The sequence below is a fragment of the Myzus persicae genome, unplaced genomic scaffold (assembly GCF_001856785.1).
Source record: "Myzus persicae strain clone G006 unplaced genomic scaffold, MPER_G0061.0, whole genome shotgun sequence".
NCBI classification, from domain to species: Eukaryota; Metazoa; Arthropoda; class Insecta; order Hemiptera; family Aphididae; genus Myzus; species Myzus persicae.
In genome coordinates, this window is record NW_019103025.1 from 498,388 (window position 1) to 511,446 (window position 13,059).

The window sequence follows — 13,059 nt, forward strand, 5'->3', positions numbered from 1 at the left end:
AAAACTAATGTTCATAAGTTATATTTAAATAAAATGCAGAAGTAAAAACTCAACATATATATTATATAAAAAAATAACAAATCACAAAATACACCCACACATTAAAAACTATAAAATTAATACAATTATAAAGAAATAGACATTTAAAATGTTCTAGATCTAGTACAACATCTTATATCATTATCTTTCACCTCATAGAAGTAATTTTTTTATCAATTTAAAATGTATCCACCTTCAGTAAAAAAAAGAGATCCTTTTCGCTGGAAAATATGTTGATAATTTAGTGTAAGGCAATAACGGCAATATTTTTAAAACAAATTTTACAATTTTGATTCAGTCAGCCAGGCAAAGTTTTGTGGTTTGCGATCAGCAGATGGGTTGATCATTATATTAACAAACGAAGGTCCACTCGTATCCTGTCAAAAACAATAATTCATATTAGCACATTGCATAATTCAATATTAAATACTTGATATGTCGTTAAATTATTAAAAGGTTTTTAAATATAGGTAATAGCAGTTTTCATAACATAGCTTTATTTTAATTTTAAATAAAAGTGTAACGAAGATGAGTAAATGTAAATTTAGCACATAGAAAGTTTATTTGTGAACAAGAATAATTTGTGTTTGTCTACCCAGAAATTTGAATATTTTTACTCATTTGAATATTAAGTCAACATTAAACATTAGTTGTTTGATAATGGATCTTTGTTATTTGTTAGTAAGTACCTACAAATAGTTTTTACAAGTTTTAAATTTTAAACAAATCACATAAATAATTATAATACAGAAACATAATATTGTTTAATATTAATTATTAAATTAGCTCATTTAATTCCAAATAAAAGAGTAAAATGATTAGTACATAATAGTTTAATTATATTTTATAATAATACGTAATAAAATGTTTAGTTAGTTATTGTGTTGTTCAAAGGTTATTTAGAATGTACTTTTTAAATTACAATAAGAAAATTGTTAAACAAGTTGTATTAAGATCTCTAGTCTTACACAAACATACCAATTAGTAATTTACATTTATCATTATTATATTGGTTGTTTTGTTGTTTTTGGTATTAAGAATAAATTGACCTGTAATAATTGTTGAACTTAAATAAAATATAATAATCCATGGTTCCTAGTTGGTTATTTTTCAATATTTTAATACTCAAGCAAGTCTTAAGAATTATTTAATTGTTGTAAGTTAATTAAATATTCAATTATTTTGATTATGTGATGTATGACAGTGACAAAAAAAGTTTGTACGGTTATCTAAACCATTATTTAAAAAAAAATTAATTAAATATTTACCATAAAAGCATTTTTTACTGCATTAGAAACTTGTTCCACAGTTGTGCAAAAATATCCTTTGCGACCAAATAGAGTCAACATATTTTCATAATGAATATTTACTGATAAGCAATTGGGAGGAATACTAAAAAATAATAATACAATTAAAAATTACCAATAACAAAATATAAGTTATAAGTTCATAAAATATTATATTGTATACATACACTTCAGTTAAGTTATCAGAATCTTGCACTAAAGACCAAGTGGACTCATCAACACCTCCATATATGCCATTATTATTGACAACGATGATGACAATTGGTAATTTATACCTAAATCATTATATCAAAACTTAAAATATAATAATATTTATTAAAATCACTACAATTTATTTTAAATTTAAAGTCAATACTATCACATTGTTACTAAGTTTTATGTAATTCAATTTGTATGTAAAAATTATTATTTATTTTCTTATGGGTTAAAAATCTAATTACAAAACATTCTAAAATTGGGCACATAAGAATACAAAAACAAATAACATTAGAATAATAAGCTACACATACAATAACCATAATGATAATTAAATAAAATTATAACCAACAATTATGTTCAACATTATTTTTTTTCAAAACATTAAATGATTTAATGGAACAAGAATTAGAACTAAAAAAATATATTGGTACATAATTTACAATGAGCATAATTGTATGTGATTCTGGATTCATAGCAGCAAGCAAGCAGCTAATGCATGATTTGTTTTGTGTGGCTTAATGTAAAATGAATTAATGTACTTAGTTATAAACTGAGGAACAAAGAAATTTAAAAAAACCAACAGTATTGGATGGACTACAAATCCAATTAAAAATTTAAACAAAAATTGTTTAGCATCCTTCTTATTTCATACTTGAAAAAAATAATTTATCAACATTTTAAAATTATTCAGCAGATACCAAAGTATAAAAATATGAATTCTTATTTTTTGGACTAACCTGACCATTGTTTCTACTTCCATTCCAGAAAATCCAAAAGCTGAATCACCTTCAACACACAAGACTCGTTTTCCAGGTTCATATTTTTGACACCATAAGGCTGAGGCAATAGCAAATCCTAATCCAACTCCCATGGTACCAAATGTTCCTAAATATGAAATTATTTATGTTAGAATATAATAGTAATGTCATCAACCAGTATTTTTCTTACCAGCATCAAGTCTATGTCTAGGTAAATTGTTTAATAATATAGCTCTACCAATGTCCATTGTATTTGCTCCTTCGCTTACAATCATACAATCTGTAATTTAACACATTTTTTGATTTTCTAGATTATCAATGTTACAATTATTTATTTGAAGAAGGAAGCGTTACTAATTGGGTATCTTGCTTATCATATTGTTTTTTTTCTTTCTCACATACTTTTATTGTACTCAAACACATTGTGTTATTTTTAAATGTTTACTAAAAAAAAATTATTAGAATCACTCATAGAAAGAGTAATTATTATTTTTTGACTAAGCTATAATTTTATAATATTAACATCTGATATTTTAAATAGAAACATTGTAAAAAAATTCAGTAGTTTAATACAATATTTAAGTACAATGGATAGTAATTTTTTTTATTAGTATTTAGTACCTAAAATAAATCAATAAAATCTACTCCATAAATTAGCATGGATTTTACTTTTTTGTTTAAATGTGTATAAATAATAAGATAATGAAAAATTATTAGAATAATAACTAGATAGAGAAAAATAAAGACTCATTTTAAATTAATCTTATTGAAGATATGCATTGACTATTTTAATATTATTACTCAGTATGGAAAAATATTATTTGATTAATTTACAAATTTAATTTAGTTAAATGTTTTAAACATTTTATATCATTAGATTAAAAAGAAGTTACATGTAAATTACTAAGTGCATGAACTATAATATAATAACTTTGATTTTACCTACTTAATAGTTACTACTACTGAACCTATTATTACTTATTTTGTTTTTTTATTAATACATAAAATAAAACCAACCTTTTGGAATATTATCATATATGTGTTGAAAAACAGTGTAGTAGTTTAATGGTACAGATGTATCTTTCATCATTGACTGAAAGTAAAAATAATGCTTATTTTAAACACATCATTTAGTATTTATGAAAATATAAAATTTGAACTTTGTATTTATTGAGTGTAATTATTAATGGAGTGATATAGTGATGGTGGTAAAAACTCTTTTAGAGTATTCGAGTTCCTACGAATAATGAAATAGAAAATTATGCTCGACATCAAAACTTAACTTAAACTATTGTTTATTCATATGATGTCTTACCTCTACATATTTTTTATTTGACAAACATTTTTCTTTAAGTTTATCCAACCATTCGTTTCTTATATTTTGCCATTTTTTTTTTGATAAACAAACATTTAAAGCGTTAACTGCGGCATGCATATCTGCTTGAATTGCTACACTAGCTTGTTGACTATTGTGTAACTCTTCTGCACTTATGTCTATCTGTATGAACTTTACATTAGCATTGAATCTTGGTGGTTTACCAAAATGTAATATCCAATTTAATCGTGCACCAAGTAACAAAATAACATCAGCATTTTGCAAAGCATAAGTACGTGCAGATGCTACACTCAAAGAATGTTCATCAGGTACTACACCTTTACCCATTGGTGTGGCTAAAAACGGTAAGCCAAATTGTCCAATTAAATTTCTTACAGCATATTCTGCACGTCCATAGGCAGCACCTAAGTACACACATAAATATACATATAATAATATTCTATTCTTAAATATAATTTGCTAACCTTTGCCTACAATAACAAGAGGACGTTTGGCATTTATTAACAGTTCAACGGCAGACTCAACATTTCGAATATCAGGGAAAATTACTGGAGGTTGCGGGATTATTGGTTTGTTCACAACCCTATCTACAGAAATTCGAGCTGATAATAGATTGGCAGGAAAATCTAAATATGCAGCACCTGTAAACAAAACTTAAGTAATTATGGAATTTCTTTAAAAAAAAAATTATAAATGTTATCACCTGGTCTACCATAAGTAGCATAACGTATTGCTTTTTCAACATGAACAGGTATAAGAGCAGCATTTGGGGGTCTTGCACTGTACTTGCAATAAGGTCTGCTGAGTTCAACTTGGTTACATTCTTGAAACCCACCGATTCCCTCATGATCTTCAGCACAAGAGCCACCAATTACCAATAGAGGCCTAAAACCAATAACTTTTTTTATCAAACAATTTGATCATCAAACATCATATGAACATTATAGGTAACAGACCAACAGTTTATTTGTGCATTGGCCATTCCAGCAGTGACATGGAGCAATCCGGGGCCGGACACTACTAGACACACACCTGGTGTTCGAGTAAGATAACCAATTGCTTGGGCCGCATATACTGCCGATTGTTCATTGCGCATTCCAATGTATTTTATACCTACTTGTTGCAGGGCCATGCTGAATTCAATAACTGGAATACCAACAATGCCAAAAACATATTGGACATCCTATACATAGGTATGGAAAAGAAACCGTTTATTTTGTCTTGAAGCTATAATTATGATCAATAAAATACTAACTTGATGTTTTAATGCTTGTGCAAGGATGTTATTGCCATCAATGTCTTCCACATCGTTTGACATATTTTAGCGATCGGGTTTTGAACGATAATGTAGTAGGAATGACTGAAAAATTATGTTAAAAAACTACTATTCAATTAAAGGTATGAGGGAAAATATAATTAGGTATATATTATCTCTTCATATATACTGTGTATTTACTAAGAACTAAATATGGCAGCAATTGAGCAATGAATATATTATAGCAATGAATTAACAATTATTGTAATTTAGATTTTAGAAGAACAGGAAATAATTATAATAATTATTATTATTGCAGTGATTGTAGTGATTGTACGCGATCACAGAACACTGACGATTGATAACTGATAAGCAGCTGTGCCCCACCGGTTGGCACTGTTGCCAGCACGTCATTAAAAGTAGGTAACGTTAGAGGACGGGAAATCCACATTGATCTAGTATAAATGTATTATTATTATAATAGGTCAATGGAAAATATAGTTCCGAATTTTTTTCAAGGCCGTTTGGTATAATTTATTATTATAATCACACATTACATAATACTATAGTAGGTACATTCATGCTAATTACTTGTAATAGGTACGAACTAAAATAAAAACGATTGAATATTTTGTACTGCAAGTAAAATTTTAGGATTTTTGACAAATATTGCAGTGGTAGTGTTTCAATGGCTGTTTCTCCAAGTTGACATATTTTGGTAGTGTTTAAATAATAGGTAGGTAGTAGTTTGTAGGTATAATGAACGCCTTAAATACACGAGTAATAAGTTTTTTTTATTCCGATCGAAAAACCGGAAACGGGTGAAAACTGTCTAGCACAATACTTCCACCCGGTCCCGTTGAGATTATTCACCAACTCAATATCAGTTATAAAAAGGCGGGGGCCTCTAACCGCCCTGAAAATATGGCCTTCGGCCCACAGAATAACACCGCAATTACCCTGCCCGTCCACCTATTGTCTGCCTGATGCCTCTTAAGCCTCCTTCTGCCCGAGAATCGTCTCCACCATCCTGCCAAAAGCTAGGCTCTGCTTTTTCGCCGACGCCCCAATCTGCCTTTTTATCGACATGTCATACGGGAGGAGCTCCTGCTCCGGCCCTAAAATGATATCAGGGACATCCTCGGATCGTAGTCGTCGACCGATGCACTGCTCCATCTCATGCCCACTCTCCACCCAGTATACGGACAATGGAACAGCGCACGTTTCACTGAGTCCTACTCCTCCAACCCTACTCGACCCGGGTAGTACCTGTATATAACAACTAAAGACTATGGTTATTGGCTATAACCAATCAATGGTTTTTATGGCAATATATTACCTACATAATATCTCATATTTGGAGATTTCTCATATACATTAAAATAGTAATAATACACATAATAATATACTCGTATAAATCTATCATTCATGAAAAATATCCGTGAACGACTTGAAAAAAAAGCTTTTGATAAGATTTAGCCATTTAGGTGGGTATATACATGGTGTGTAATACCTATATTTTAAATTATAATCTATAAAATACTTTGTTCTTGGTACCTGCATGGTCCACCTTCCTCCTCAATTTTCGGTTTCCGTACTTTCATATTCATAATAATAATAGGAATTATCTCCTACAAGTAATGAGTAAATAACAATATATAATATTATCAGCGGCGTAATGAGGGTTATATACGAGGGGAAGAGGAGGTTATTACTTATTATGTGTAAATTAAAATAAGTTTTTTATAGTTTTCGAATATAAATAAAACATTTATGACGGGAAAAATGTAATGGGAGGGGGTGGGGTTAAATACTTACACTAATAAGCTATACGTTTTAATTTTGTTTTGCACAAATATGTCATAAATCGTAATAATAAAATTAATACAAATATTGACAACCTAAACAGTAGGTACTTTTACGTTCTATTCTGGTAATTCGTATTAGAGCAGCTATATTATAGTTCGGTGAATCAGTCCTCTTTCGACCGCACAGAATTTAAATAAAAAAGACAAACATGGCACAATAATATTTTAAGCGAACTTCGACCCAGCTTACGTTAGTTTTCAAATAATTATGTTGGTAAATGGTAAATACTAAGTACTCGACGTCATCTCTACGTTTAAAGATTAATATACACTCAAAATATTTTTATAGTATCATGAGTATTTGGAATACGTCGTGTTAATGTTTTAAACGATAAATAATTGTTTTACTACAGTGATTATTGTACGTCATACATTAGTACAAGACGTACAACTATAATTAGCTGGACAGATGAAAGAAAATGAATAAAACATAATAAACGTTCACCACATTTAAAAAATATTGTAAAAATATTAATTTTAACATCATAATATGCCGTCTACGACCTAAGCTACATCCACCATGAAAATATTATAATTAATGTATTCCTCCTCGTATGTGATATTATAATTTAATATATTTTATATAATATATTACGGTGCCCACGTGATATGTATTATCATTATTTATTTGCGAGGACAATACAACCTGCGCACACATGGATCTATATATTATAAATTATGGTCTCAGTGGCGTAACTAATATTTTTGGGGTAGTGAAGATTTTCAGACCAACCACGCCCCATCTTTAATTCAGCGGTAATACCACAAAATCTTAATACTCTCCTATAACACAAACTCTCCCTTCTTACAGACCCCGGAATAATCGACCGACTATCATTTACACATGATACTTTTTTGTCTTTGAATAAATAACTGCACGATATTGTTAGACTTTAAATCTAATTAACTAAATGAAACTTTTATTTCACATTTGTCAATATGGCGTAGGTATCATTGAGTCAACTATTATACGGAAATTTCAATATTTGCTCTAAAAATAACGTTACCTATCAAATATTTATGTGGAAGAGTGTATTTCCCAGAAACCATTATTGTATTATGATTATTAATATGGCAAAGGTGAGAGGAGTTGTAACATTTGCATATTTGTTTTACACTATTACGAAAACAGCAGAGTAAGAAACAAAATCTTTTTATGCTAAGACAGAGCTAGTTTTATAATTTTATTCCGCATATATTTGAGGTTTTTTTTTGCATTTAGTGCATATTTCTTTTGTTTTATACTTTTTGATATATATTTTAATTAATTAGGTAATAATTTGGTGTATAGTTTAGTACAAGACTACAACCAAATTGGTTTTCAACGTGAGATTTACCTAACCTAATCAGCTTTTTTATTTATATGGCCATAGTATAACATTAAACATATACAGTGAAACCTGTATGTAACGGACAGTCACGGGACCAAAATAATTGTCGGTTATAGACAGGTTAGGTTTCAATGTTTTAAAAATTAAAATTTGTACGTACATTTGTATTGTTTTATATTTTATAAAATGTTCATATTAGGTATAATCTTTATTAATATTATACACATACATTCTACTTTATGAATTTAATTAACAAATAAGTTATTTACTGAAGAAATAAATGGAGGTGAGCTTGGTGAAACACTCCGAATATATATATTTATATAATACATAGCTCATAATCATTATATTTAATAAAGTTTTAAATTTCACTTTGGTAAGTTGTAAATAAAATACCCAAGATTTAAGTTAAAAAAAAAATTACTTATGTTTATGGACTATATTATAAGGTTGTTATAGAGATCAGATAATGTTATGTTCTTGCGGCATATTTTGACTTTTATTTCTATTTTTATACCCATCATAATTTCTGTGGGATGGATTGAATTAGTGTTTAAGTGCCTGTAGTTGCCATATTTAATTTGTTGATATTAAAGTTACATGAATAATTATTAGAAATGTCGTAGACTTGTTGTAGATAGTACAGGAACTATAAGATGTTTACAGTCGTATTAAGTCAACCATTCCGTCGCGTTACGAATGTATTTTCGTTTTTTTTTAACAATAATTCGGCATCCACCAATTATTGTTCATTTTATTAGTTAGAAAAATGCCGAAAGTCAAAAGCATTTATTCCGCGGGGTGACTAGAAAAATTCTGAATGTAAAACGTACAACTAACTTCGTATTATAATAGTAAATATGTTATTGTCCTTAATATATTTATTTCACCGAGAGCGACGGCGTGGCGTATAGGCAATTCCGGTTTACCGTCGTGTAGGTGGCTTCCAAACGGTATTCCATCGATAAACGATATGGGAATACGTATTTCAGTCGCGACGTCAGTGACTTGCCAATACTACCCACGTGCACACGCTCGACTAGGCACTATTTTAGATTTCATAATGAACCAAATAGGCAATAACGATGTTGTATATTCAGTTTATTTAGCATATAAGTAATGTTATTTCGACGTCGAATGAATTGTAATAAAAATAAATTACTTAATTATATGATAATGAAATTCCAATTTTATTTATTTTTTTTATTGTCCCCAATCAATTATTTTAATATTGGTTTTATCTATACTGACAAAAAAACAAAAAGTATTTTATTCATTACGAATGATAATATTTTTTATGTGTGTATTAAGTATTTGAGATCATAATCGAGGATAAACATGTCATTTCACAAGAAAAAAAATGTATAGACAATCTATAAACATATTACTATATATAACACTAGGTTATAATTATTTGAACAGTAAACACTCATTATATAATTCTGACTCGTTATGTACACTCAAATTATAAAAAAAAAATTTTAAAAACGTTAATACTCGTACTTTCCGAGGTAGGTAATGAATGTTTACTGTTAAAGAAATCACCAGTTTAAGAAGCATCTCATTTTTCCGTAATGAGACTAATGAGAGTAAAATTTTAGTTATTTTTTTTTTAATCATTTAGTGTAATCCTGTAAACAAAAAGATGCTCTCGTATAAAAAAATTATAAACATATTATTAGCTTATATTTTCCCATCACACTCAACTTTAAAATAAATAAGAATCAATAATCCACCTTCGTCCTATTTTTTTATTATATATTTACATAATATTATTCTAAAATCTAAGAGACTTGAAAAAATTATACAAATCATTGTAAATAAACATTCAATTTAATATTATTCATACTGATGTATACACAATTAAAACAGTTTGGTATCAAAAAATAATTATTGCTATTTGCTGTTATTGAATATGATTTGCGAGCGAATAATATTTATTTTAATATAAACTTTTGAATTTCATAGCTCTACTTATTTTTTCCCTGTAAGGATGCGTATTAATTTAGGCTCTCTCGTGATTCCACCGAGGTAAGTTTCACAGATACCGAGTAAAGGTACAAACATAATTTAGTTTCAGTAAAAAAGTTAACTTACCTACTCTGAAACCCGCGAGCTTAAAGTTTTGTCGTACACGTAAATGCATAATATATTATTATAGAGATTGTTTGATATTTACCAAAGTACCAAATATACTTAATGTGCCTATAGCTGTATTAACTATCAAGCATAAGATATACAGCGTAATTTACCAAGTCCTTGGTAACAAACCAAGGACGCCTACCTCCATTATATTCTTTAATAATGGAGTTATTCAAAATCGGATATTTGGAAATTGTAAATACACTTGAAGACCATAATATTTTAGAATATTTGAGCTTTTTTATACCACTTAAGGAGCGTCCTTATTTCTGAAAACTTCCATTTTTCAATTTTTTTCACTTGAAATGAATTATCAGATAATTTTCTTAAGGATTTTGATGTACCTAATAATCATTAACATTATGAGCTAAGAAAATAGGCGTTGTAATAGCTTTTTATGTATGTACATTGTACATAGATGAATATTTCAATTTTTAATTTAATTTAAATATTTTAATAAGCAATTTACAGGATATGTTCCAAAATATGTCATTATTTTTCTAAACAATTTCCATTGAAGTCCATAAATTTATACAATTATTACTATTATCTATTTTTTTTTTTTGAAATCGCAGGTATTACAACGATGTTGGAAAAGACGTTGACGATAGCTTCACTCCGTTTTACAGTTTTGTACTGATTTATTTAGTTGATGTATCTGAGCCTTTATTTAACTAGTAATCCGAGAAAGAAAAAAAAACTCGTTTTATTTGCAAACGAGAAATTTTCGTTGTACTGCAAAATATATACGCTGTTTTAAATAATCAAGATTACATTATATTATATATTTAAAACAGTAAATATATTTTGCTGTACCTTGGCTGCGGCAGTTACTCGTTAGCAAATAAAATGATTTTTTTCCTTTCTCAGATTACTAGAAAAATAAAGACTCAGAAACACCAACAAGAACATCGGTAGGTATAAAACTTTAAATGTACGTTTACCCTGCAGCTTCTAGCGTCAACTACCAGACCGGACATAGCCAAGATAGCTGGTAACTCAATAAATAAAATAGAATGTTACTTGCTTTTTAATTAATCCTAAAATGTATTATTGTAAGCAATATTAATACATAAACATTTAGCATATTGTGTCGATTAATGCTTGACTAAATAAATATTGAATAATTTTTATATATTATTTTATCTTATGCGTACTGTACTACTGTGTATAACTGTACAAGCATATTACTATTACGCCCTATTATCCCCAGGACATAGTGATGTTTAATAACTCAGAAATTACTTATAGACATACTCGATTTGGATACAGCAAAGTGAGCAAGTAAAAAAAAATACCAGTTAAGAAATTTACAGTAAAAGAATGGTATTCTTGTTTAGTTAATGAATATTTATACCGCCACAAGACACTCCTTAAGTGGTACAACAAACTTCAAGTATTCGATACTATATAGTGTTCAAGCGTATTTAAAATTTTCAAAAATCGGATTTTGAATAACTGCATTATTGAAAAAAAAGTGGTGTGCCATGATCATTCTTGGAGAGATCACTCTGTATGTATAATACATATCTATATATTATATAATATAAATAGTGTTGTAAATATCATACATACATAATATTTTAGTTTAATCATTTATTTATAGGTAAATTATGCAGCTAATAAGAGCAGACAACAAAAACGAAATACCTAATATATCGCACTCCTAGAACAATACTGCCACAACTCAAAATTTATCAATTTTGAGTTATGACTACTACCGAATAGAGCAAAATAAGCTCTATGAAATGCAAGAACGCCACATTCGTTATCATTTTTTATTTAGCTACTATAAAGATGTGTCAGTATTGAATTATTTAATTTTTAGCTAATTTACAAAGCAAGAGAGCCGTATTTACTTTATGGTAGTATACTTGTTTTAATTTATCCAAATAATCACTAAAGTAAAAATTCAAAACTGCCTTATTTCGATTTGTGGCGGTCTTACACTAAATAAAACATATGATATGTTTGATATTATGTTGAGTGCAAAAAAGCCATATTAAGAGTTGTGGCGGTATTGCATTTTATAATTTGTGGTATACAATTTTCATATCTTAAATTCAATACTGCCATATTTTAATAAGTGGCCATCTAAAAATCAATTTCTGTATGCAATACAGCCACATCTCAAGATTTGGTAGTCTAGAATTTACTTAAAAAATTATAAAAGGCCACATGTCTAACTTTTTGGGTTTAAGAGATTATTTCATAATATTTGAAAAACTTATATTGTAAAGTATGTTTGCAAGTACTTAGGTGTTTAATTTCAAACGCATAGGTAAAAAACTTTTTTAAATATCTTAGTTTCAAACTTCAAATCAATTTTTCTCAAAACTATATATTTTGAGTTGTGACAGTATAGTTCTAGGAGTGATTGTATGTATTTTAGCAACAATCCTTAGATATTTTAGAAGTAGTAACCATCTAAGAATATACATCCAAATTAGATAAATTGTTGAAATTTATTTGAGACAATAGTTTGGGAAAAATATAAGAAGTTCGTCAACTACCGGCAAAAAAAGCAGAATCCGTCGGCAGCTGTGATGTCAGAATGTTGATGCATGGTTTCATTAGTTTAATAAAAGTTATATTTCTTTATTTTGTATCGGAGGTACTTTAGAACAATTGTCAGTTACTAGTTTGAATAATCTTGAGTTTTTGCTATCTAAACTCATAAAGTGTGTATTCGGCACTTAATATTGCATCGGGTTGGATCGTGAGGTTGGGCATTTGTCATAAAGTTAGTAGGTACCGCAATATTATGTATTCATTGATACAGAATTCTGAAGAGAAAAGTGCAGTGTAAAAATAACTATCATAAT

At 28.4% G+C, this 13,059-nt stretch overlaps 1 protein-coding gene across 1 annotated transcript; it reads right to left on the reverse strand.

Annotated features, from left to right (window-relative positions):
* Window positions 1-239: 239 nt before the first annotated feature.
* On the reverse strand, window positions 240-5,223 carry LOC111033604 (2-hydroxyacyl-CoA lyase 1). Its single transcript, XM_022314409.1, has 11 exons — window positions 4,894-5,223; window positions 4,595-4,821; window positions 4,342-4,523; window positions 4,103-4,279; window positions 3,618-4,042; window positions 3,320-3,395; window positions 2,493-2,582; window positions 2,282-2,429; window positions 1,514-1,621; window positions 1,308-1,431; window positions 240-416 (listed from the first exon to the last, which is right to left on the reverse strand). The coding sequence occupies exons 1-11, from the start codon at window positions 4,954-4,956 to the stop codon at window positions 321-323; spliced, it is 1,716 nt and encodes a 571-aa protein (XP_022170101.1). The 5' UTR covers window positions 4,957-5,223; the 3' UTR covers window positions 240-320.
* Window positions 5,224-13,059: the final 7,836 nt, after the last annotated feature.